Here is a 26,090-nt window from a genome sequence, read left to right as displayed (position 1 = left end):
AGTGTGAAAGTAAAATTAAACTCTGGGCCACACTAAGCAGCCTGAGAAAACAATGGCACCAAGGGAGGGAAGGCTCTTGATGATTTTATAAGTGCAAAGCTATCCATAACACACTAAAGACTATAGAGTTTAATCACTTTGTATAACAATGGCACATTGGCTCCCCCTTGTTGACTTGGGCCACATGTGGCACTTTTGCTCTTACTGAAGGCCCCACGAAATGTCAATGAGAAATTATTTGGAAGGTTATATATAAAATGCCAATGACAAGTGTTTTAATTTTATTCCGAAAGTGGCAGCCCTGCCACTTCCTTTTTCCTTCTAGTTTATGATTGTTTGCCACATTGAAAAACCCATTTCAATCAACATTAGCATATCACAACAACATAATGCATTTCAATAAGATGCATATGCATCACAATTTAGTAGACCTCATGGTTCACCCCTTCACTGTAGCCCTCATGTTTCATGTGCAATATCACAACTATGTCAATACTTTGAGACATTACTTTGCTGCACAGCAGACATAAGATATAGTCCTATCATTTTTTTCTGAGTGTCCCATTTTCTGTATGAAGTGGCTTATCAGACGTGATTCTGAGCCATAATCCAAATGAATTAACATTTGGGATTTAAGACATTCAACAAAATGTTGACAAAAGGTACAGGATCCAAATAAAATCCAGATTTCTCCAATTGAAAGTCCCCATTAACCTTGTTTTTCTTCCTTTCTTGGGGCATCTGACCAGTCTCTCTATACTAAACTCAATAGATAAATGTTTGACATTCATTAAAAGTGATGGTTTAGTCTAAGCAGGTCAAAGAAACACTAACAGTTCAACCCAGGACAGACATTAATAACAGCACCGGAGCCGATGTAGATAAATGAGATCTGTGAATTTTTATTTTACAACCCATTGGTATTTCTGAATTACAGAAAAGATAATCTGGGAGAGAAGAAACACAAACACTCAAATGCACATGGAACCAGACACTTTACATACAGTGGTTTTGAAGGAGGGGAGCAGGGCGTGAAGCCTTCATCGGATGGTGCATTAAGTTCGCAAGGTCTAGGAAGTGATGTCTCGTTTCTCATCTGACTGATGTTTTTATGTGTGAATGTTCAAATTAACAAAATAATCTGGCACGATACCCTACAAAAAAGGGCACTGAAAATACAGGATGGAAAAAGACTTGAGTCCAAGTTTACCATGTATTTGAGAAAAAAAAAGTTTTTCATGGTAATGCATGAAGGATTGGGATCTTTTGCAGAGAAAAGAGTGTATATATAAATAAATTAGTGGGAGAAACCAGATGATGGGTTTCACCTTGTAGAGGCATGAGGAGTGATCGGGAGTGCGGTTTAAAGATGACGGCTGTCGGGAAGAAGAGAATGAGAAACTATTTTTGAATTAACACTTATGTGCTATGAATGCTGGGAGATTTTCACAACCATTTGTAACACTGACGATGCGTGATGTCATGAGTGCAAACACAGCGTATTATTAACACGAGCTGTAATGTTTTCACAATGTCAGCCTGCCATATTAACCCATACTGACCCTATGCAGGCCAGATATAACTCTTGAATCCACAGAAGTACACCTACCTGACCACCAGGGGGCAGCCACAACAACCATGGCTTAAAGTGACCTGATAACAGTATATTCTTTTGTACTTGTGTGATTATGGCAAATGCAGATCCATAACTTGATCAAAAAATGCAACAGATAGAAGCATTTAGCAGTTCAGGGAAGATTTAAAAAGAAAACACAATCTGAATGACTGTGGGTTATTAAAGCTGATCATTGCCATGCAGTGCTCGACACAATATAAAAGCAGCAACTTGTAGGGAACAGCTGCTGAAAAACCCTGGTAGCACATATAACACAGATGACACTATTAATCTGCCACCCTCTTTAGTTTAGAAGACAGACTCTTTGACCAGTAGTCTCTGCAACATCTGGAAGTGGCTGTAAGTTGCAATTTAAGAGCGATCTGACCTCTGATCAAACACCACTGCTCCAAAATCTACACAAGCTCTGCAATCAAGTTAGAAGTGAATCTACTTTGTACTATATTTATCTCTCAGGGATATACCGCAGTCTTGCTTCAGTCTGAACAGTGAGCTTTATGCAGATAAGGAAACAATTCATGGACATTCTTCATTCTCCTCCTCCCCACAATCTTCCCTTACAATCCCCCTCCTTCTTCCATATTTTCCCTGCACCCTCAGTGCTGCAGCTCCTTCATCCTGTTGAGGGCGGAGCCTGCCTTGAACCATTCGATCTGCGTCTCGTTGAAGGTGTGGTTCAGCTCAAAGGTTTCCTCGCTGCCGTCACTGTGCTTCACAACTGCGCTCAGGGACTGCAGGACACGGAGAGGAAGAAAACCTCACATTTATGACATCTTTAGTCAAATCAAACATGTAATACAGGCTGTCTTTTCCCAAAGCCGCTTTGTGCTCGTACCTTTCCTGGAGCAAAGCCTTTCAGTCCTTTGATGGAGATCTTGTCATCGGGGTGGATCTTGTCGTAGTCTGAAGGGTTGGCGAAGGTCAGGGGTAGCAGGCCCTGCTTCTTCAGGTTTGTTTCTGAGGACATCAAGGAGACATGTTAGTCAATGGTACAGCGTGCATATTAACCACTAAGGTTAAAGGGTACAGGTGACACTTCCTGACTGCACAATACTCTAAAAGCTAAATTAGCATTAACACTATTTACTCTCCAGTCTGGAAGAACGCAAGCGCCATCTCCAGCCTTCTAAAAGCAAAGGACAGATGTGGGCGTTACCATGAATCGGTCATTATGTGTGAGCATTAATCTTTGATCCGATTGGATTATTAACAGCAGCCAGGAGTCAGTAGTCACCTTCCAGGATATGAGAAAATTATACTCCACCATCTTGTGGTAAAAAGTGGTATTACAAGGCAGAGTGCCATCGAGGGAGAAGTTGTTTGCTTTACTGTAAGAAATTTCTCTGGAGCAAAATGTGTCTATATCTTCAAAACTGCATATTGATTGTAATGTGGATGTAATTGTGATCAATTTCATGCACATACCAAGATATGTTCAAGTAAAAATGAAATAAAATCAGCGCGTGTAATGGGGTGCAGCTCAAATACTTAGCTTATAGCTTATATGATTTACAAACATGCATAGGGAGAACATGTGAACGCCGCACAGGAAAAACCTCAAAAGTCAAACAAAGACTGAAATGCAGGAATTACTATTCTCGCGTTTCAAACACTTAACAAGCAAGATGAGACGTGTCGACTTTAGTGTTGTAGCAACCTTCACACAGACTTGTGAGCCACTGAAATATTTGATTTCTCCATCTTGTAAACTAAAGTTAAAAATGAAGTACCGTGAATTCTGGCGAAGCTCTTGACGATGATGGCTCTGCCTCCCAGATGCCTGGGCTCCAGCGCCGCATGCTCCCTGCTGGAGCCCTCGCCGTAGTTGTCGTCTCCAACAGCAACCCACGAAACACCGTTGGCCTACACATGGAACACAAAACATGAATGTAAACTGGATCTGTTTGTACATTGTTGCTCAACAAAATCGTTTTGTGAAGCTGTTGTCACCTTGTAGTGACGGGCCACGTCGGGAACGCCGCCGTAGTCTCCTGTCAGGTGGTTCTTGATCTTGTTGATGGCGTCGTTCTCGCTGTTCACCGCTCCGATCAGCATGTTGTTGGAGATGTTGTCGAGGTGACCGCGGAACTTCAGCCAGGGTCCTGCAGCACTGATGTGGTCTGTGGTGCATTTTCCCTTCACCTGCAGAGGGGAACGTTTCAATTAGAACAACCGTCTCTGCAGCAGGTGGAACGTTTGAAACCCCAACAGGCTGGTAAGGTGTCGATGACTCCACCTTGATGAGAACCCGCAGGTCCTCCAGATCATTGCCACTCCACTTGTCGAAGGGCTCCAGCAGCTGGAGCCGGTTGCTCTGAGGGCTGACGTCCACCTTCAGGCTGGTGCCGTCGGGCGGGGGGTGCTGGTACGTGTCCTGGCCCGGGTCAAAGTCCCTGGCGGGGAGCTCGTCTCCGCTGGGGGGCTGCAGCTTGAACTTCTCACCGTTGGGGGCTGTGAGGTAATCTGTTTCAGGGTTGAAGTTTAACGTGCCGGCGATGGCAAGGGCTGTGACAATCTGAGAGAGGAGAAGGGAGGCGGTCAGCCCTGATGGGTGTTTGACAAGAGTCCTGGTGAGGTGGTTTCCTGTGAGCTTACCTCTGGTGACGTAACGAAGGCATGTGTTGCAGGGTTAGCGTCATTCCTGGCAGTGAAGTTTCTGTTGAATGAGGTGACGATGGTGTTCTTATCCCCCTTCTTAATATCACGTCTGAAAACAAACGCAGACAGTATAATGACTCACTGCAGTCAGGTCAGATGCTTATGATTATGTGCTTCTTATAGTTAAATGCATTGCTACCTGTCCCACTGTCCAATGCAGGGTCCACATGCATTTGCCAGGACCACACCTCCCACGTCTCCCAGGATCTTTGACTACACAGGCAAACAAAAACACGTTCAAAGCTTCCATCTAATCACCGTGCACACAAAAGTCGTGACTGTAAAGGGAGCGCGACTCTCTGCACTCACATATCCGTCTCTTTCGATGGTGGCGCGGATCTGCTCTGAGCCGGGAGTGACGGTGAACTGAGCTTTACACTTCAGGCCTTTGTCCAAAGCCTGCTTGGCCACCGAGGCGGCGCGGCCCATGTCCTCGTAGCTGGAGTTAGTGCAGCTGCCAATCAGGCCTAACGGAGGAGAGGATTCCTTTAAATACATTTATGTATGGGTGTTCTCATGTTGTGATGTGGGCAGCATGAGTATGAATGAATTTAGCCAGATTTGGCTGGTTTTTTGTCTTGCGCTTACCAACTTTGACCTCCAGAGGCCAGCCGTTCTTTTCAGCCACGGCGCCAACTTCAGACACCGGGTGAGCCAGGTCAGGAGTGAATGGTCCATTAATGTGGGGCTTCAGCTACACAAAGAAACAACACAATGATGAGGCAGCGTCTTCACACCCCGATAACCTGTTAGGACTTTAATGTCAACTAAACCTCTCCAACATACATTCCAATATAATGTATTACATTCACATTCAATGGCTGTACAAACATTATTAGAAATCTCTCATTTCTGATGGATTGATAGTAACAACACAAGTTGTTTTTATTGTTTTCCACTATATCGACTCTGACATGGCAAGTTTGCAGACTTTACAGCAACAATCCAACATTAAAGTGTTAATATTTTTTGTAGGTTTCCTCCAACAATCCAAAAACGTGTGTTTTAAGCTAATCAGTGACTCTAAATTGCCCGGAGGTGTGACTGTCCGTCCCTCTGTGTTTACCCGGCGATAGGATCGGCTCTAAATTCACATGACCCCGATTTAGAGGAAAGGACTATGGAGCAAAGGTGAATCCACGTCATTACTGGAAAGAAATCCAATTCGCAAAATTAGTGATTTCTCAGTGTGACCTTCGGCGAGAGACCTCTGTTTTACGCCGTCTTAACAATAATCTAGTGGAAACACAAACATTGAGATGATTGAAGAAGAGTGAGTACCTCATCCAGATTGAGCTCTATAACCTGGTCGTACTCGCAGCCTTCATCTGGTACCAGCAGGTCTGAGTACTCATCAGACAGGGCAGAGATCTCTGAGAAAAACAAACATGGAAGATGTGGGTGCAGTGATCAGACACGTCTAACCTGTTTACATATTTACAGAGACAGTAAACAAACAGTTCAACTCTGTGCAGAAAGTTCAAAATGCCTGTTAACAAGCACATTATTTTCCTCTTCTTCTTTTGGTATGTTTCGAAGGGATACTCAATCGTATTCATAGCAATGACACTTCCACCAAGCTTCAAAAGTACATTTTATATCACACATGTCCATACCTCCACGGCCAGTCTTCTCCAGATAAGTTCTCATGCGGTGGTTGTAGGGGAAGACGGAGGTTGTGGCTCCAATCTCTGCTCCCATGTTGCAAATGGTGGCCATTCCTGCAAAGACACATTATACATGGAAACATTCAAACATGAGACACACTATCTTCACTGTTAGTTCATATTTGATATTTATGGTTGACTGATTGATTTACTAACCAGTGCAGGAGATGGAGTCGACCCCGGGTCCGTGGTACTCTACGATGGCTCCAGTGCCTCCCTTTACCGTCAGGATGCCAGCCACCTTCAGGATCACGTCCTTGGGAGACGTCCAGCCAGAGAGGCTGCCGGTCAGCTTCACACCAATTACCTTAAAGTGAAAGATCAGGTAACATAATCAGTTAAAATGCAGAAAGGAGAAACCAAGAGGCGACAGTACAGTGGGGGTCATTTCCTGCTAACATTGGGACACTTGAGCTCCCAGGGGATTCCTGCCATGACATCGACGGCATCAGCTCCACCGACTCCAATGCAGATGGAACCAAGTCCACCACCGTTTGGTGTGTGGGAATCTGTGCCGATGAGCATCACTCCAGGGTAGGCATAGTTCTCCAGGATGATCTGAAAAGACAGAAAACTTCAACTGTGAGCACAATTACAGCTTCATAAGTATTCCACTATTCTGCTCAAAACCCTGTTGAACTGAGTGATGATAATACCTGATGGATGATCCCAGAGCCGGGTTTCCAGAAGCCGACTCCATACTTTGCCCCAGCACTTGCCAGGAAGTTGTAGACCTCTTCGTTGACTTCCTATCAACAAATTAAAGGCCACAACTTAGTTTCACGTGCCATATTCAAAAAAGAACAACCATTATGCCTTCATATCTCAGTTCACCTTCGCTCTGGCCAAATCCTTTACGCCTCCTGTCTGGGCCTCAATCAAGTGATCGCAGTGGATCGTGGAGGGCACAGCCACCTTCGGCAGGCCGCTGCTGATGAACTGCAGCATGGCCATCTGAGCGGTGGCGTCCTGCATGGCCACGCGGTCAGGCCGCAGACGCAGGTAGGTGCGACCGCGGTCGATATCCTGGTTGTGGGGGTCATCAAGGTGGCCGTACACGATCTTCTCTGAGAGGGTGAGGGGCCGGTTGAGTCTGGAGGTGAAACATTAAAACATGTGCGATTGTGAGCAGGATGCTGCAGGAGAAGTAGCAAGGAAATAAACATAAACATGTGTGGAACCAGAACAACCAATGAAAAACAAGAGAGGACAAAGAAACATGGTTGAGTCTGACAGTCCTGGAATACTGTGGTGAAGCACTAACAGCCAAAATCAAATATTAGCACTGATAAAGGAGCAGAATTGGCAAACTGACCTTTTCCGAACAATGTCAACGTTGGACTGGAGCTTCTTATAGTTGACGAAAGAAGTGGGCTCAAAGCGGCTCATGGACACTTTAGCCTTGGCTCTGTAAGCCGCGGAAACATGCAGGCGCCGTGCACCATGGCCCAGAGCCAGCTGGAGACAGTAACAACATAAACACACATTTATGGGCACAATCAGATCAGAGTGTAACTATGCATCCTAAACCAAGATTAGTTCTCTCCCAAGAAAAAGTTCCATTATATTTATTTTATTTTCAGCAGTGTTTGGAGAGCAGAGGTCAAAGTGCACACAATGGGTAAAGATAGTGCTGATTAAACTATGCCAAAGTGGACACATAACTTCCAAAACGGACCGACAGCCGGTGGATGAAAAGCTGTTTTGCAATCAGCTCTGAAGTTTCAGATGTCAGGGTGTCTTTGGTGAACACAGCACCAACCCCCACATGAGGACAACCGCAAATACACAGCGTGAATACATTCTCAGGAGGGCTTCGAGGTCCTTTTAGTTAATTTGTAAACAGGGGGTAAGACGAAGCTATAAAGTAACGAAGAAAGGGTGGAAACTTGTGTTTGACTTCCTCGGAACAAGAGATGTTTGCGTGGCCTTGAGCAGGGCACTTAACCCACAAACTGAAGCGTGAGCCTCCACAGCTGTAGCTCTGTATATTTTCAAACGCAGCTGTTTCCCCTCTCTGCTCTAGTCTTTGCCCAGAGAGCTGTTGAACGTTTGAACCCCCCTACGGTTACACTAGAGAAAATGCGGTTTTCTAAGAAAAGCACTTCGAGATGAATTTGATCTTAGCAGCAACTCACTGAGAGAACAAATAGTTATAATCACAAAATAGATGACTTAAGTTGATTAAGAAGCAAATTCATGGATTCATACACTTCAAATCTGATCAGATAATCTTCCAAATGAATGTAAGGGGCAGATCGAGGCTGTTTTACACTCACAATCAATATAATAATAAATTTCAGAGCCATTTTTGTTAAGTTTCCTTTATTGATCTCTCTTGGGGAAATTACTTCCCTAGTAGTTTACTGAGTACACATAGTAGTACAGGGTTCAGCGTCCTGGCTTGTCTTTAGGCTTGAGGGGCCTTTTTATGTGGAGTTTTTTTCTTAACTTTAGTTGGTTTTCCCACATCTAGTTTTTTTCCAAAGAGGCAAAAAATGTATGTTAAAGGTTAAACGATGTCCCTCCATTTCACCAAGTGTGTGTGAATGTCTTTCTCTGATGGAGTCTGGGGCGTGACCTGTCGACACTCAGTCAGCTGCTTCCTTCTCCCACGCAATATAACGATAGAAAAAGATAAAGCAGCAGGAGAAGAAAGAGGAACGTGCCAAAGCCAGCAGCTTTACAGATAATGTAAACAAGGCATCGCTTGATATCATTTTCATATGTCCATCTCTCCTGTTTAGATATTTTATGTTTGGGACTTGCCACACATTAATCAGCAAAATAATACAACTTCTCAAACACTTAATACTCAGAACAAAGTTTTCTGTTTCTCAAACATGTATACATTCTGGAGATTGATTTTCATTGTTCACCTTCAGAGGAAAAAGCTTTGGTTTGCTTTGCTGTGTCGCCCCGCTCCATGGAGTGACCGTGACTTCCAACAGAGGTCAAACAAAGTTCACTCCAGGTCAAATACTTCAGTCTCGAGATTATAAACCTGCAGAATTAATCACAGCCTGCTGACACTGACATCACGTCAAACTGGAAGCAGTTCAGACTGACTGTTTAATCGTCTCTGGTTCAAATCCCATTAAAAACATCCAGTATTATGTCGATACATTATTTTATTTTAATGTAAACTATAAAATGACTTTGTGAGTGGTGAGCTGCTCCTCCTGGTAGCTCTAACCTTGTGTTTAACCTTGCTCTCAAACACTTAGCTCCACTTTTATATCCATCCTGGCTGTTCGGTTAAAAGCTGTAAATATGTATAAGACCGTGGTGGTAGTGGAGGTTAGTAGGGGGACCAGCTGTGGTTTATTAAGCCGCACAGAGAGCAACGATCTGCCGCTGGACGCCTTCAGTGCACGTCGGGACACGATGACCTAGCCGACTAGCCGAGGACCGCGTCACAGCTTAATTAAACCTTTATAAACACGCGCGGGGCTATTTCTCCACCACGACCGCATTGATTCAAATCTTTACGGTCTGGAGTCACGGGTGCCATCGGTCTATAATGGACAGCTGCAGTTCAAACAGAGGTTTCAGAGTCCTACCTGGAGCCGGGCTACAGTCAGACAGTAGGTTGCCATTTTGTTCACTGACAAAGATGTGAGGGTCGGCCGTGACGTCACACGATAATAGAGCCTTTTCTTCTTCGTGTATTCACGGCAGCGAGCACAAAGTGCATGTCACTGCCCCCTGCTGGAGGCAAATAGAACATATAGCCATACTTAATACATGGAGAAATCTGTTGGAGCCAAAATGAAGTTCAATTGAATCAACACAAACTTTATCAAAGTAATTAAATGAAAGACGATGAAGTGATAGGATATTGAAATAGGTTATATGTTTGTTTGCAGAAACTCTAGGAAAGGAATGATTTGATTTGTCAATGGTTAGAGAGTTGCAGTGGTTAGCGCCTCACAGTGAGAAGGTCTGGGTTCAAATACCCACTGGGCCTTTACACTTTGGGAGTTTGCATGTTCTCCCCATGTGTGTGTGTGTGTTTCCTTCGGGTACTCCAGTTTCCACACTCAATCCAGAAACATGCATGTGAAGTTATTTGGTGACCCTAAATTGCCCCTAGGTATGAATGTGTGTGTGCGGTTTTGTGTTTGCCCTGTGATGGTCTGATGACCTGTCCAGAGTATGTCCTGCCCTTGCTCATAGTTGGCTGGGATCAGCTCCAGCACCCTGTTATCCTGCACAATATAAAGTGTTGCAGAAGATAGATGGTTTACTTGTCGCTGCCCCTCTATCTGCCTGCATTCATTTAAGGTCTGATAGACACCTTGAGGGTAGCACTGGCCAGAGAAGGAAAACACAACAGTTTGACTGCAAAGGGCAGATTGTGAAATTAAAGTTTATGTATCTATTTATGATTGTAAATTTTGTTTTGTTGAGCTTCACATATTTAGTAAATACTTAAGTTGGAAATGACAATTGAGCTCTTCTGTGAACCTCACATGTATGTTTTTGGATTGTAGGAGGAAACCGTTGTACCAGGAGGAAACACACACACACACACACACACACACACACACACACACACACACACACACACACACACACACACACACACACACACACACACACACACACACACACACACACACACACACACACACACACACACACACACACACATACACACACACACACACACACACATAACTTGTGTCTGAATAGCGCTTTAGAAATACATTTGTCTTACAAATACTAACATGTAAAGTTGTCATATTTTCCAACATATTTTTTTCTCATTTCAAATCTGGCCTGAATTATACTGAATTTGACCCCAAAACCCTAAATGATCAAAAGAAATCTCACTTGGGCGGACTCTGGGGGTGTCATGCTGTCTGGAGCCTTTAGGGGGCGGTAATGCGTTTCCTCCGTTCCTCCGTTCACGGGTCAAAGGTCAGAGTTGAACCTGCAGCGCTCTTCTTGCGTTAGCCGACAATGGCTAAACATCATCCAGATCTGATCTTCTGTCGGAAACAAGCCGGTGTTGGTATGTTTGGTCAAGTTATCCCTTCACTAACGTATATGTTAATAGATGGTTTGTATTGTTTTTGTTGTTTTGTGTAGCTTTACCCGAGGTGCTAACGGCGACGGCATGGGCTTCATTCACTTATGTTAGCTGGAAAATGCTAATGCTATGCTAACGCTAAAATACTCTATAATTTATTCTTTAGTTGTCTTAAATGTATTTTCTCTCAGATTTCTTTTGTTTGACCTGACTGTATATATGAACTAAAGTCTATTTTGTCTTTGTACCCTGCAGCTATCGGACGACTGTGTGAGAAATGTAAGTTCTCCTTTAAAATCTAGTAAAAAAAAAATTTTATTTCTTTTTGGGATTCTAATAAGATGTATAAGCAAAGCGCGTATATAATTTACTTTCTTGTTTTTTAGTGTTGTTTTGTGAGATGTTTGCACTCTTACATTTACTTTGATTTCAAACTGTATTTCCTAGTATTATTGTATTATGATGTAACGTATGTTTTTTTTACTTTATATTTTGTTTATATTTCAACCTTATACATGAACATAGAACAAGTGATTCCAAGGTCAATTGCTATCATAACATAATATTGGTAACACCAAGCAGAGTAATGCAGGGATGACGGTGGAAGACTCAAAGTCTGTTAAACAATATTCTTGAGTCTTTGAATCCCATTTTTCCCAGTATTCTCTTTATTTGCACAAAATAAGTATATGATACAGAATTGCAAGAAATAAAACCTGACTGTGTTGGGAAGGAAAAAAACCAAAGGGGCTTATATTAAATCCTTCCTGTTAATAAACGGTATTGTAATGTAATTTCTGTAATGATTTTATATTCATAAACATCCTTAACTATTTGAATTATTTTTAAATTGTCATTAAATCCATGACTCCTAATTTCTTTCATCTATTGTTTTTACATTCTGATCAACGCTTCATGAAACAAACACATTTTATCATTAATAAACCTGAAATGTATTGCTCTCATTTGTTTAACATGAAAAAACAAGTGCATCACCACGGTAACGGGATGTGTTGCTTCTTCCTGACTTCTCCCCTCTTGCATCCTTTCGGTCCCCCCAGGCGATGGAAAGTGTGTCATCTGTGATTCCTACGTAAGACCATGCACATTGGTGCGAATTTGTGATGAGTGCAACTACGGATCTTATCAGGGACGCTGTGTGATCTGTGGAGGCCCCGGGGTGTCTGACGCCTACTACTGTAAAGAGTGTACCATCCAAGAGAAAGATGTGAGCGTTCTCCTCCTGCTCCTCTTCCTCCTCTTGTCACTTTGTCAGCATCCACCTAAAGCAGTCAAACTGAAACTGTCGAGCAATTAAACAAGCATTTCTTTGTGAAGTTTCCTGTAACCTCAGAAAAATCACAATATTTAACTCAAACTGAGTTGAAACACTTTGTTAAAGCTCTGCTCTTCCTCTGTTGCAGCGAGATGGATGTCCTAAGATTGTGAATCTGGGCAGCTCCAAAACGGATCTCTTCTATGAGAGGAAGAAGTACGGCTTCAAAAAGAGGTGAAGACGGGATGGGCCTGTTGTTTTAGTTTGTCCGTTTTTATTTTTTTCTTCAAGACTTTTGAGAAATTTTTTGGGTGGGATTTTGTCAATAAAGCTTGCTTTTATATCTGTTGTCTTCATTTCTCCTTGTCAGTTGGTTTTATTACTAGAACCTTTTAATGTGTCATGATGGGAAAATACACACAGACTGAGAGAGTGGTGACTCTGTAGTCACCACTCTCTCAGTCTGTGTGTATCCTAACCTGTGTTTGAGACTTGGGATCAAAAGTATGCAGGTTTGAAACCCACTGCTGACAGGTTAACACTGTTGCTCCCTAATAAAGACCCTTGACACCAACACACTCAGGCAGCCTGCTGCTCTTGAAATGGGTAATTAATGTTAACTATGTACAGTTGTCCTCATAAGTTTACATACCCTGGAAGAATTCATGATTTCTTGGCCATTCTTCAGAGAATATGAATGATGACACAAAAACCTTTCTTCCACTCATGGTTGATGGTTGGGTGAAGCTATTTATTGGTAAACAACTGTGTTTACTCTTGAAATTAAAAATAACAAAAGAAAGTACACAAATGACCCTGATCAAAAGTTTACATACCCCAGTTGTTAATACCGTGTATTGCCCCCTTTAACATCAATGACCGCGTCAAGTCTTTTGTGGTAGCTGTGGATGAGGTTCTTTATTCCTCAGATGGTGAAGCTGCCCATTCTTCTTGGTAAAAAGCCTCCAGTTCCTGTAAGTTCTTGGGCTGTCTTGCATGAACTGCATGTTTGAGATCTCCCCAGAGTGGCTCAATGATATTGAGGTCAGGAGACTGAGATGGCCACTCCAGAACCTTCACTTTGTTCTGCTGTAGCCAATGACAGGTGGATTTGCCCTCGTGTTTTGGATCATTGTCATGCTGGAATGTCCAAAAACGTCCCATGCGCTGCTTCCGGGCAGATGAGTGCAAATTTTCCTCCAGTATTGTCTGATAACATGCTGCATTCTTCTTGCCATTTATTTTGGCCAAGTTTCCTGTGCCTTTGTAGTTCACACATCCCCAAAACATGAGTGATCCACAGTAGGAATGGTGTTCCTTTCATCATAAGCCGTGTTGACTCCTCTCCAAATGTAATGTTTATGGTTGTTGACAAAAAGTTCAGTTTTGGTCTCATTACTCCAAATGACTTTGTTCCAGAAGTTTTGAGGCTTGTCTCAGTGTTGTTTGGCGTAATGGAAGCGGGATATTTTGTGACATTTGCGCAGAAATGGCTTTCTTGACCATGCAGCCCATTTTTCTTCAACCGCCTCCTTAATGTGCATCTTGAAACAGCCACACCACAATTTATCAGAGTCCTGTATTTCAGCTGAAGTTATTTGTGGATTTTTCTTTGCATCTCAAACAATTTTCCGGCAAGTTGGGGCTGAAATCTTTGCTGGTCTACCTGACCGTGGTTTGGTTTCTACAGAATCCCTCAGGTTCCACTTCTTAATCAGCGTTTGGACACTGCTGATTGGCATTCTCAATTCCTTGGATATCTTTTTATACCCCTTTCCTGTTTTATGCAGTTCAATTACCTTTTCTCGCAGATCCTTTGACAATTCTCTTGCTTTCCCCATGACTCAGAATCCAGAAACGTCTGTGCAGCACTGGATGAAAGATGCAATGGTCTGTCAGAAGCCCAGAAACTCACTGACCTTTTATACACACACGCTAATTACAAACAAACAGGTCACAGGTCAGGATGGGAACCTTGATTAGCCATTCAAACCTGTTTGTGTCAACTTTTGTGCATGTTATCAGGTCAAAGTCACTGGGGTATGTAAACTTTTGATCAGGGTCCTTTGGGTACTTTCTTTTGTCATTTTGATTTAAAAAGAGTAAACACAGTTGTTTGCCAATAAATAGCTTCACCCAACCATTAACCATGAATGGAAGAAAGGTTTTGGGGTTATCATTCATATTCTCTGAAGAATGACCAAGAAATCATAAATTCTCCCAGGGTATGTAAACTTATGAGCACAACTGTACATCCATCCATCCATCTTCTTCCGCTTATCTGTTTCCGGGTCGCGGGGGTGGCAGTCTGAGCACTGTCACCCAGATCACATTGCACCAATGAAGAACCTTTCCAGCAGGTGGTGAGCCCGTGGGAAGGTGGCACCCGGCGTGGGACACAAACCCACTACCTTGAAATTGTGAGTCTCATGCTCTACCAACTGAGCCAGCCGGGCGGCTCCTAACTATGAACAGGATGGGTTAAATACAGAGTTAAGTTTTCTCTTTTCATCAGTTATCACAACACTGTTAAATGTGTTAATAGTCCTTCACAGCAGATTCAAATGAACTTGTTGCTCCATCAAATGAAGGTGCAGGGAAACTATTAGAAATGGCAACAGGGCAAAGGGAGTGAGATCAAATATGTTGATGAGACTCAGGATGTGCAGCAGCAAACCAGAGTTGATGAACTCAAAACAATAGAAGGTCAAAGAAAACTATGAAGGCGGAGTCCTGAAGGTCACGAATACCAACCAACGTCTCCTAATGTAATCATTAATTGTCATGAGCCCTGAGCAGATTTAAATAAAGGTATGTCCTGATCCCATTGCGTTATATTCAGAGGAGACTCTGAGCTTTTTCTATCACCATAGCTGCTGTATTTAGTGTCGTGCCTTCTTTTCCCCGCTCCTCCTCTGTGCAATGCTCTCCTGCACTTCCTCACTCTACCGTTAGGTGTCCTTCCTTTATGAAGCATCAAACACTCTGAGGTGTTTCCCTCACAACCTTTGCAGTAGTTCTCCAGTGTTTGGTAGCCCCGCCTGATTCACGCCCTCATTCAACTCCGCACATCATTCTTCCTTTTGCAACATTCACCATTTGAGTTTTGCCTCTGTTTTAGCACATTTTGTGTTCTTGACCTCCAGTCATTCTGCAGATTACTATCCATAATTGCCTCGTCGTATTCTTTCCTTCCACCACTGTGTCGCTGATCTCTTTCAGATTGCACCTCCTGCACAAAATGTAGTCCGCCCTCCGTTACTCTGTTTCTCATGCTGAAGTATTGTTTGCATCAGCTCCTCCGTGTTTTGACCTTCAACAGGTCCATTGGAGTCTGATTCCGTCTAGGCTCTTCTCTATCTCACATTCAACCTAGTTTATCAATTTGACCTCATTCATTATACAACCATGTACCACTATCTTAATCTTTATCAAGTCATCTGAAACAACCCTGATCCAATTTATCCCTGTCTGTTTCATGGTTGAACATCTTGTATCCAGATCTAATTTATAAGCTTCTTTATCACCCAGCTCTTTCCGTTTAAAATTCAGTCAGTACTCACCCCAGCTATTCCCTTTTTTTTTTTATTATTAAAATTGACAGTTGTGTGCACCTCTCAATCTAAAAAAAAAACAAAAACCCCAATGTTAATATTTTTTAAATCTATAAAAACCACCTTATAGTGTTTTAACAGATCTGAGGAGGATTAAAAACATCTCGCAGGCTTCCATCAACAAGGATTTAATTGTACAGACCATATATACAAGACACAAGAAGTAGCCACACTCAAAATGCCAATATGTTTCTTGACCAAGAAATACAAAGACGTAACCTGGAAAGTTAAAAACAACCCAGCGTCGTTAACAAATTGACTTGTTGCAGAGAGAAGGCAAGTGCAGCCTTCCATCATAACATAGTAACATTAGAAAAAATAAATCATATCAAAATGAGCCAGAAAATGTATTTGTCAGAATTATTCCAAAAAATGTGACTCAAAAGTTGAGGCTTGGACTGAATGCTTGCTAGAGAAACCTGGAGTACCTCCACAACCCTGACTTGTGGTTACACGGAATATATGGAAAGCCTCTGCAAACAAGAAGTTTACTCGAGTGAAACGCCTGAACATGTTTTGAAGGAAGCACAAGAGGCAAGACCACATTTCCCCATTTGTCTCAGCTGGACAGTAGAATAAACCCCAAGAGGTACGATGTTGCCTCTCAACCCCAACCCCCCCTTGTAAACTGACAGACTCTGCATGTTGCATTGAAATGGCTTGAGACATAGAAGACACTTGTAAAGACACTTAACAGTTGGTTGTTGGTGACGCCCCGACATGGCCTGTATCGTGGAGGCGCCGGGATGGGGGGGGGGGGGGGGTTGCAGCAGACGAGATTACACCTCTCAGCGAGACTCCGACACAACTCCACAGATCAACACAATGAAGCCAAGATTATAAGCTCCTTACTGAGATGACCGGCTCGAACATTTATTTACTAAACCAAAGTAAATAGACTTCATAAATGCAAGCATTGCAGTTGAGTTTACACATTCTTGTGCATTTAACAAACCAGTAAATATGAGTTGTAGGCTACAGCTATTTACAGTACAGGCATCGGTGAACTTCACACACAGACACGTGTGAAGCGACATAAACGGACGAGTCTGACAGCCTGCGCGGAGCGAAGCAAGCCTCCCAGCGACATGGGAGTGACCAGAAAACACATAAAATGAAACGAGAGCAGAGCGCTGACAGGCAGCCGCTGGTAATGAATGCTTATATGTGAAGAGAAGTGAACGAGGCTGTGGGTTTATCCTTTTTTTTTTTTTTAACCTTTCGTCTTCTTTTTTTGTATCTTTATGGCCACGTCACCGTAATCCCCTGAAGAAGTTATTGGAAATGTCACAGTCTAAACTTTTCTGCGGGCGGATAAAAGCCCTGCTCTTTAAACAACTTATAATATAAATCTTTGAAAATAAAAACGCTGGAGAGGCTTTCAGATTTTTTACAAGCTCTGAAAACTGGAAGCGATCTCTACTGAAGACCCGTCTAAACCTATTGCATGTGCTACCTATAGATATCACTTAACTCATTTAAAAACCTACCAAACCCAAAGTTCCTCCGAAATAAAACATCACAAATGATCTCTTTCGACCACAGGCGTACTAAACATGGCGTGCGCCTTTCGGGAGAGGCACGCGGAAAGAAAATAAAAAATAAAAGCACTTGAATATCCTCTCGCACTTTTCTCTCAATGGTAAATACAATTCATTTTAGTAAAAAGAGAGAAAAAACACATATTGATATCTTAACATGCTATCACATCCCCACGGCACCGCCAGTCACTCGTGCGCTCTTCCTCTTTGTGGTTGTCTTCATCAGATTGACTGTGGCGTTCCCGTGGGCCGATCGCACTGGTTTGATTTATTTATTCATTGGAATTAAATAAATGAATAAATCAATTGCTGTCTATTCGTCATCGGGCACCGCACTTGAAAGAGAAGAGAACAAGGATGAATGATGGAAGGAGGAAGAATGGGCAGAGGCCAGTTTTAAGTCGCGGGAGACATTATTTTAAACACCAGGGACCGACTACCGGCTGTGCGATGAGCTCCGATCGCAGAAGATTCTTCATTAAGGCCCAAAGCTACAAATGACGTCCATACATCTCCCCACCCCGCCCCGTTTGTGATGCAGTTTATAGCTTTCTCATGAAGGAAGAGCAGGTTCAGCCCTCATATTACAGTGGCCTGGGTATTCCACAAACTTCCTGCTCCCTTACATTGGTCCATATTTGTCTTCGTAGCGGCTCGCGACGTTCTTGTAGCTGCTGCACTCCTTCCGCAGCTCGGCGACCTCTGACCGCAACGCGGCGTTCTCACGTTCCAGGAAGGCGGCTCGCACAGTGATCTGGTTCTCCTTTAACCTGCGGGCGTCGCGCGAGCGCTTGGCAGCCACGTTGTTCTTCTTCCTCCTCTGCCAGTACTTCTCATCCTGGAAGGGGAATCCCAAAAGGAAGGACAGAGTCAAGACAAATCGCAGCACCGCTGGTCTACTTTCTGTCTTATCTCAGAACACATCTGCCTGAAACGGAGCTCGGCTCAGTTTCTCTAATGGCCGGCAGCCAAGTGCCTTTGTGCCCGTGAACAAATGCAGTGTTCTCTGGTGGGCTGGAGGAAGGAAAGCATCGATTTCAAGATCATCAGACTGCTGAGTCACTGCGAGTCAGCACAAGCGTTTCACCGTCACACAGACCCTCAGTTTAGCCCTGCGAGCCAGATGCTGAAAGGCTTTCTGTTTTCTGCCCTCAGTGCACCAGCGCACAAAAGTTTTCCGTTTTCACTTGAAAATGCTGTAGAGTCCCACTGAGGGGAAATGTTAATTTAAAACGACAATGTTCAAGATGAATACTCAAAATGAATACAAAAGAGGAATTGTTTTGTGGCCAACACTCTGCATCTTGGATTTCTGTAAGTGGCTGTGAAGCTTTGCTGACCAGTTTCAGGTCTCAAACTAACATTAGTGCACATCTCTACACACTGAAATTGTTGCTCTAGTTTAAGGCAATTACAGAAAAAAAGATAACCCATAAACACTGTGGAACCCGCTGTCAGACTGTAAATAGTGTTTTTAGCTCTGCTCGGTCCCTTCCCTGCATACCTTCTGCTCTTCTGGCACAAACACCTTCTTCGCCTTTTTAATCATGGGCTGTGGCTTCAGCTCCTCCTCAGAAAACTTGTGCTTGCGCGGGTTGAACAGTTCTCCTCCGGGTACGCTTGATAGGACCAAGTCTGTTGGATCCGGCTCGTAGTTGATCTCGACCTCGATGTCTTCTGGGTCATCGGGTTCCGGAGTCTCGCTCTCCTTTTCAGTGGTCACCTCTGTGCAGACAGGAATACAGACTCTGGGATTACCGAGTATGAAACCAAGAGTCAGCAACACAACGTTAGCCAGCGACGGCATGTGCCCACACACCCACTATAATAGGAGGTTGGCTCTGGATCTCGGAGCTTACGAGGCAGTGAGCGATTAAACAGCTCCAGACAGGCGGGGGAAACTTTCCTTGATTACAAGGAGGACTGAGTCCTCTTCAATCTAATGCAATCTTTTTCTGAAAGGCCTAAAACTTCTCCTGAGTAAAGGACATAGTTGGTTCACAGGTGATCCGCAACAAAGCAGCTTCTACCATCACTTTCCTGGAATGTTGCTATGTTTAGAGGAGAGGTGAAGTAATTGAACCCAGATGGATGCACAGAGTGCTGATGGTCCTGCTGTAAACTGTAAACAACTATCATCAACACAAGGGCCACAAAAATGTTACGACCAGGCACTTCTGCCGTAAGAACTTTGGAGAATTAAGGCTAAGCTTCTTGGAAAGGAACTGTGTTTCTTAGTTAAGGTATTATAAGGCATTCCTCCATAAAATGTATTCACTAAAGCGGGAATCACAAACTTAACATGTGGTTCACCTGTGAAAAAAAAGTAATTTATTAATGTTTAGAAAGTGGTTTGCTGGCCCTTTAAGAGTGAGAATGATGTTTACCTTGTATAAATGGTCAACATGCCATCAATTGTCCATGTCTCATACGAGCTCATTATGCAGCAGCAGCCGCTTCTATTTCTGCCACCCCTAATAAACCACTGCCATGTTTAAAGCTTAAGTGACACTCTGACTCCACACTGGTGTCCCAGCATATCATGTTAGCCTGACACACATGACAGTGGCACTTTAATATCTAACACACATCATTAACTGAAATCCCACAATACAAATCAGTCGCTTTGGGAAATTAAGTATCGGGTGAATTGAACAACCTCTGGACATTGACTCACCTGCGACAACCTCACATGAGATATCAGAGTCACTCTTGGTGATGATCACCACCTCCTCCGCCTCACATTTATCCAACTCCTGGATGGGCAGCAGGGCCACTGGAGACACACTCGTTGCCTTGATAGCGATTCTCTGCACAGAGGGTCCGGCCTTCGGCTTGTCCCCGTCAGTGCTGCTCTTTGCAGAGTCTTCCCCTGGTGAGGTGGGGATGCCGTTCTCCATGAGAAACTCTTCCAGGTCCATGTACTCCAGGTGGAAGTTCTCGCCATCATAAGGGATGGTCTTATCCCAGATGGCCGGCGTCAGGGCGGCTGAAGGACCCATGTCGGCCCCCACTGCGGTGAGGTCAACATTGTCTCCCAGAAACAGCTTTTCCTTGTCCGTTTCTGAAACAGGACAATATCAAATCAGTCATGACACACAAGCACGAGGCGTCGGTGTGTCTCATTTTGTCACATGAACAGGCCAAACTGAAAAAAAGAGAAGATTTGATGGTGGTTATGACCCTCGCTTCAAAGTGAGAATGTGTCTTGTAAACAGTCCAGTTTATGCTTGGGGGCATTTCTATAGCCCTCCATATCAATGCATGGATTTAAAAAAATAATAATTTAAACTCCAATTTCATTACACCGTCCAAAAACATCCATTTGGCCAAACTGCTGATTCTAAGCTGACCGTATATGATGTGAATATGAGTGAATATCTACCTCTTGGTTTATATTTGTAACTCATAGTCAGCTGGGGTGGCCAAGTGGGAAGAAGTGATGATATACACACTGGATGACTGGATGGATAATTTCATTAAGTATATGAGGGTATATTGTTGAACCAATGCACTGATTGTTCCAACAGAGACCTCACCTGTTAACTTCCCTAGAGCACAAACAGTCTCTGCAGTCTGCAACAAAACTATCAGCGAATGATGTTTACGAGCACTTCAGGAGGGAGCCTGAGTTTTACTGAACCTGGGTAAAGAATTCCTTTCATTCAGATGTACTCCGATGCTGAATGATAAAACAAACAATGCACACTTTTAACGACAGCTATGAGCAATTTGATTTTTAATTTCAATTTAATTTTATAATTTTAATAAAGGGTGAAGATTGCACAGTTTGGGCCAAAGAAGACGTTTTTGCAGTATTTATACAAAGCATGTTAATAATAACTTTTTGTGTACAGTGTGTATTCATGAGGACCGTCGCACAGCTGTAACAGGATGTACTCTCGCGATATTTCCTCCCTTTTTTTTTTTTTCTAAACTCGTTTTAAGCCCCACTTCCTTCGTTAATTTCTTACCGTCATCCCCGTCCAGTATATTCGGCGGAGGCATTTCCATTATTTTCTTCAAGACCACCGGGAACGAAGCGGGGGCCCCGGCGGCCGTTTCCAGCGTGATGACAATCGGCTCGACCGACATGTTTCCCTCCTTGTCGCTGTTGATGCCAAAACCCGCTGTAACTACAGATAACGTCCCGTCGGCTCGGTGTTGGCTATTTGTTCACTCCCCGCCGTCACGGACTGGTTAAACACAAACGTTCCACGATGAAGATCAAACTTGGGACATCCGCTGGCTTCACCTGGCCCACTTCTCCGCTGTAAGTGCGACGATCGGGACGTTTCGGTGGGGAGAACAAACCACCCCTGCCCGGAAAACGCTGAGCGCTGATTGGCTGCTTGAAGTCCGGTTCATGGATATTAATGTTTGATGTACAGAAGGCGGGGTTTATCCGTGATTCCGCGCTCCCATTGGTTGAACGAGTTATATATGTTCGAGTGAAGACATTAAAAACAACGTGACACGTGCTGAAGATATTTACAGGATACATATTGTACATCATGTCAGCGTTCATTTCAGTCCCCTAAACTGTATTTAACAGCTTTTCTATGAATCCTGAAACTACTTCCAGACAATCACCGCCAGTAAAACTTTCAGTACCTGTTAAATTGAGTGCACATCAAACACAAACAATGTAAACACGTTGCCGTGACATAAACGCATCTACACTACTAGTTTCCCCTTTAACCTTCAATCTAAGGCTAAAACAATGACCGCAAACTCCGCTTGGAACACAGTGTACTCAAGTCGCTGTTTATTTATGCTGCAGCGCCGACGCGGCCACAATCACGTGAAAACACACGTGCGAGCGCCGCCCTTACATATCTGACGGCCGCGTCCAATGAAGCGGCGCTCAGTCTCTGTGGTCCGCGCACATATGTAGGATGTAGGGCGGGCAGGCAGGCCAGGGGGCGGCGCTACAGCGACTCTCCTAGGTGCATGGCTGCAGTCTGAGCAGCCGCCTCAAGGGCAAAATGTCCTCAAGTCCAGTTGCCACAACAATATAGGACATTCTGCACAGGATGAGGCACACAAGCCATGTGATGGCTGATATTTGCAGTCACCTTTAACCACTCGGGATTTCTTTTAACGCGTTGAATTTAGTTCCCAGGAATTGTGCTAAATTACAGGTACACTCATAAATACCAATCAAAATATCTGACCTGTTTCCGTTTAATGAATGCACAATGTAAAAATGTATTTGATGCTTCAGATCACTTGATTCCTTCACCAAAAGCAGTTGAAGCACGTAACCCGGATACTTAACTGCTCAAGTTCATGTAAATTATAATTTGTTGCAAGAAACAATTAAACACAAAAAGTTTACCAAAAAGTACAACATTAAGAGTTTATTCTATATGCTTCTTTTCTGTCATAGGAAACCTAAGTCCAAATAATTTTGTTTTGTACAGTTTTGTACAATGTCTAACTCAATATTTCAAGACAGCCTGCTAAGAAACCATTCTTCTAACATAAACAAAACAGGGTGAACATGCTTTTTATTCTCCGCAAAACATAAATACATAGGCCATTCCAAGTCTTCAAACACACTTTGTTCCTTCTCTCCTCTCAGGTTGCATGTCTGTGCCACTAACATATGTTACGCAGCACGCACAGTCATGCTAAAATCACAAAATTGTTGACAGAAGCAATGTCTCCAAACTTTTAAACTGGACATGAGGTGAGAAGTCCTGAAAGTCAGCTGCTGGAGAAAGTGCATCTAAGCTCAGTGACGGTTGCTCTATAGTCTGAACATGATCGTTCTTAACCAAAATGAAGTGAAAGCCTTTACAGCTCTTGAGAATATCCATTGTGTCCAAGACAGTTCACCAGGATCATAAATCTGCATGGATAGCACACAGAAACTAAAGAAAAAAAGCTCATGGAAACTAAAATAAACTTCACGTAATCTTATTTTACTGATTTAAGCATAAATAAACAAAGGCTCAGCTACGATGAGAAAGCAACTGGAAAACATAGAAGCTGTGGCTTTGAAATGCTGGTCTGAAGGTCTTAGAAAGGTACACATACCAAACGTAAGCGTGAAAGCTGCTCTATTGTTGTTACTTGTGGGTTGCTGGTATCCAATGTGGATTATGTTTATGATCAGTACTTTGACCTGGTTGGCATTCAGTCTTTGCAGTCCTCAAATGTGCCCTATTTGGTTATCTAAATCTTTCAATTATTTCTTTGTTTATTTGGTGGTGCCTGTGGCTGTGTCACACTGGGCTTAGTACTAGTCTGTATGTACTCTATGTGTTTATCCTGACATGTACTTCTATTCATTAAAAAGCTGCTTGTGCTAAACATATGAACGCTACAATACTGGGTAGTTTCAGTCAGTGTGCACTGTCATTGTGGAGCAAATTAAATGAAAAACGACAGACTGTGCATGGGAAGATATTCCTTCAGTTAAACAAGACTGCATGTTTGTAAATCTCACAAAAGCAATGTAAGTTATTATACCAAAGCTAAATCGCAGACTTTACCAAGACTCCCCAGTGATTTGTGCAGCAGTTAAAAATGTTGTGACCGTAAATGTCCAATCCAATTCACCTCAAAGTAAAAATCATTAGCATGTCCTAAACTTTAAACACTGCCATTTAAATACGGTATTTTTTATTCTTTTAAAAATTCTCCCTCTCGATGAAAGTCATAATGTGGAGTTCTATTAAAAGACACCAGCAGCGACAGCACAACTCTCACGATAATCATGTTACAGGCTGGGCGCCTGATTTATAATTTCATAATGACCGTTTAAAGCCTGAGACCAAACACACCCATGCGTGAACTCATCCATCTCACACACACCCGGAAATAAAAGCAAGGTGACGAACAGATTCCCACAGAAGACGCAACATCAGTCTAATACTGCGCAGCACAATATTTTGTTAATTGAAACAAACACACGTGTCTTTCAACCATCACAGATATAGAAGTCCCTGATAATGTTATGATGCTGTCACAGTCTGAGAAATAGTAACGCAACATTACAGAGGCTTGTCGGAGGAAAATAACTCGGTGTCTCAGCAGAAGAATCATCAGAATGCATGTTCCACCTACAAACTATTTCTTGCCCATTATGGATTTCTACTGTCAATGTTTTACTTTATAATTGGGCAGCCAGGGATTGCACCTTATTGCAAACAAACCTTTAACACATAGGATAATTGTTAAAAAAATAAAAAATAAAACTCACAAAAATATAGCAATATTCCTCAATGAATTGACTTTCTCCATGGTGATGTCCACCAATGGGGATCATTTAATTTGAGAAAGAAAACACAACATATTAAACCAGGGTTTATGTTATGTGCAGGACGGGTGATGTGACTTTGGTAGCAGACTTTTAAATATATTTGGGGAAAAGACAATAGATTCCCTGCAGTGCAGCAGTTTGCTCTCATTCCGCTGCTCAGCTGACTCGACTTATGCAACAAACACGCAGTGAAAATAACCATTTGACTTCCTTAATACACTTTGCAAAAAAAACTCAAACTGTCAGTGCTACATGCAGTAAACTTCAACACAATGTCCACTTACCACTGATATCGAAGTTGGAGAGCGTGAACGGCTGTTCAAGGAAAGCTTTGAAGATCTCCGGGATTTCTGTACTCATTTTGCCTTCAAGCTGTGCTCAGGTCAGTAGATCAAAACGGGGCTGAAGCTCGAAGTCAATAATTTTGAGGAAAAATAGAAAACTGATTTAAAGAAAACTAGAAGAAATGAAATAAACTGCACTGAAAGCCGGGGAGACTTCTCACATAATCCCGCAAAGTCCCATAACCCTAAACTTTGACAGGTCGCTCACCAAGAACTCCGCAAAACAAGTTACTTAACATGACCCTCCCCGCGCGCCTCCCCGCAGCCAATCAGGAGCGCGTTCCACGGCCGGAATAGACGGAGAGAACGCCGATTAGTTGAAACCCACGTCCATCACAGAGGCGCCAGCCAATCAGGAGCCGCGGCTGGGACGTCCTAAGAACCGGTCATGAAAAACCCTGAAGCTCAAAAGTAACGATGTACAAAGTAATCAAAAAAGGCTAAAAATACAAAGCGGACTGTGAAAACTGGAGCATCTTCCGGCTCTTTTGTGTTCCTTTAGTTAAAAATAGTTATATTAAAAAAGAAAAAAAAAAAGAATTTGTGCAGGATAAAGTTTATGGGTGAAGTAAATCTGCAGCCAACGAGGGTAGAGACCGGAAATATGTTTTTAAGCTGGTTCCTGCACATATAAAAAATCCCTATTACCATTAAATCCCAGAAGTTTCTTTGGCACTTTGGTTTTAAAATGTATTTATGATCCGAGATATGAGTGATTGGACCTCTGACTGAGTACAACGTCCCTCAGGCTGTGTGCAGGTCATGGGAAGACACGTGAATGTAACACGGTTTTATAAGATTACTGAAGACACGTGTGGAAAAGTTCAGTTTGACAGGTTTGTATCCGTCACAGGCTGACTTGACATGATAATGAAAAGTACAATTAAAAGCAGAGACTTCAGCCTTTCTTTTTCTAAAAGTTTATTAAACGCTTTCAAGAGATTTGGTCCACATGTGTGATCATGAACTTCCAACCAGGGAGAGAAGAGAAAAAGTCAAGAGAAGGGGAGGAAACAAAACACAAAAATGTAAAAATACAGTAC

General features: G+C 43.0%; 3 protein-coding genes across 7 annotated transcripts; 1 reads left to right on the top strand and 2 right to left on the bottom strand.

Moving 5' to 3' along the window:
- Positions 1-734: 734 nt before the first annotated feature.
- aco2 (aconitase 2, mitochondrial) lies at positions 735-9,592 on the bottom strand. Of its 2 annotated transcripts, none has more exons than XM_080484507.1 (17): positions 9,525-9,592; positions 7,277-7,419; positions 6,796-7,054; positions 6,618-6,710; positions 6,361-6,519; positions 6,118-6,268; positions 5,911-6,015; positions 5,576-5,667; positions 4,883-4,988; positions 4,604-4,761; positions 4,434-4,507; positions 4,232-4,343; positions 3,873-4,151; positions 3,587-3,778; positions 3,367-3,499; positions 2,472-2,593; positions 735-2,367 (listed from the first exon to the last, which is right to left on the bottom strand). In XM_080484507.1, exons 1-17 carry the CDS (start codon positions 9,558-9,560, stop codon positions 2,233-2,235), a joined length of 2,349 nt encoding a protein of 782 aa, XP_080340633.1. In that variant the 5' UTR covers positions 9,561-9,592; the 3' UTR covers positions 735-2,232. The 2 variants fall into 2 exon arrangements, with proteins under 2 accessions (XP_080340633.1, XP_080340634.1); XM_080484508.1 differs by having other exon boundaries at positions 8,841-9,579.
- Positions 9,593-10,868: 1,276 nt separating this feature from the next.
- On the top strand, positions 10,869-12,616 carry phf5a (PHD finger protein 5A). Its single transcript, XM_080467333.1, has 4 exons — positions 10,869-10,981; positions 11,255-11,278; positions 12,061-12,227; positions 12,424-12,616. Exons 1-4 carry the CDS (start codon positions 10,930-10,932, stop codon positions 12,511-12,513), a joined length of 333 nt encoding a protein of 110 aa, XP_080323459.1. The 5' UTR covers positions 10,869-10,929; the 3' UTR covers positions 12,514-12,616.
- A 3,385-nt stretch (positions 12,617-16,001) lies between these two features.
- tefa (TEF transcription factor, PAR bZIP family member a) lies at positions 16,002-25,802 on the bottom strand. Of its 4 annotated transcripts, none has more exons than XM_080466553.1 (6): positions 24,988-25,306; positions 21,405-21,701; positions 20,108-20,494; positions 18,935-19,155; positions 18,057-18,268; positions 16,002-17,765 (listed from the first exon to the last, which is right to left on the bottom strand). In XM_080466553.1, the coding sequence occupies exons 2-6, from the start codon at positions 21,523-21,525 to the stop codon at positions 17,744-17,746; spliced, it is 963 nt and encodes a 320-aa protein (XP_080322679.1). In that variant the 5' UTR covers positions 21,526-21,701; positions 24,988-25,306; the 3' UTR covers positions 16,002-17,743. The 4 variants fall into 4 exon arrangements, with proteins under 4 accessions (XP_080322679.1, XP_080322680.1, XP_080322681.1 ...); XM_080466554.1 differs by having other exon boundaries at positions 21,405-21,626; positions 24,988-25,272; XM_080466555.1 differs by lacking the exon at positions 21,405-21,701 and having other exon boundaries at positions 24,988-25,802.
- Positions 25,803-26,090: the final 288 nt, after the last annotated feature.

The sequence above is a fragment of the Lipophrys pholis genome (assembly GCF_963383615.2).
Source record: "Lipophrys pholis genome assembly, chromosome: 1".
Taxonomy (NCBI): domain Eukaryota; kingdom Metazoa; phylum Chordata; class Actinopteri; order Blenniiformes; family Blenniidae; genus Lipophrys; species Lipophrys pholis.
The sequence above is the reverse complement of the archived record's forward strand: the minus strand, read 5'-3'. Positions and strand labels throughout refer to the sequence as shown.

Bases quoted from the DNA above. Each gene is read 5' to 3' on its own strand.
- aco2 (XM_080484507.1), bottom strand. From the start codon at position 9,560: ATGGCAACCTACTGTCTGACTGTAGCCCGGCTCCAG. The intron at 4,152-4,231 runs GTAAGCTCACAG...CTCCTCTCTCAG, and splicing joins CCTTCGTTACGTCACCAGAG to ATTGTCACAGCCCTTGCCAT. The intron at 2,594-3,366 runs GTACTTCATTTT...TGATGTCCTCAG, and splicing joins GAGCTTCGCCAGAATTCACG to AAACAAACCTGAAGAAGCAG.
- phf5a (XM_080467333.1), top strand. From the start codon at position 10,930: ATGGCTAAACATCATCCAGATCTGATCTTCTGTCGGAAACAAGCCGGT. The intron at 11,279-12,060 runs GTAAGTTCTCCT...CGGTCCCCCCAG, and splicing joins CGGACGACTGTGTGAGAAAT to GCGATGGAAAGTGTGTCATC. The intron at 12,228-12,423 runs GTGAGCGTTCTC...CCTCTGTTGCAG, and splicing joins GTACCATCCAAGAGAAAGAT to CGAGATGGATGTCCTAAGAT.
- tefa (XM_080466553.1), bottom strand. From the start codon at position 21,525: ATGTCGGTCGAGCCGATTGTCATCACGCTGGAAACGGCCGCCGGGGCC. The intron at 19,156-20,107 runs GTGAGTCAATGT...CTGTCTGCACAG, and splicing joins CTCATGTGAGGTTGTCGCAG to AGGTGACCACTGAAAAGGAG. The intron at 18,269-18,934 runs GTATGCAGGGAA...TTCCCCTTCCAG, and splicing joins TTGTGCCAGAAGAGCAGAAG to GATGAGAAGTACTGGCAGAG.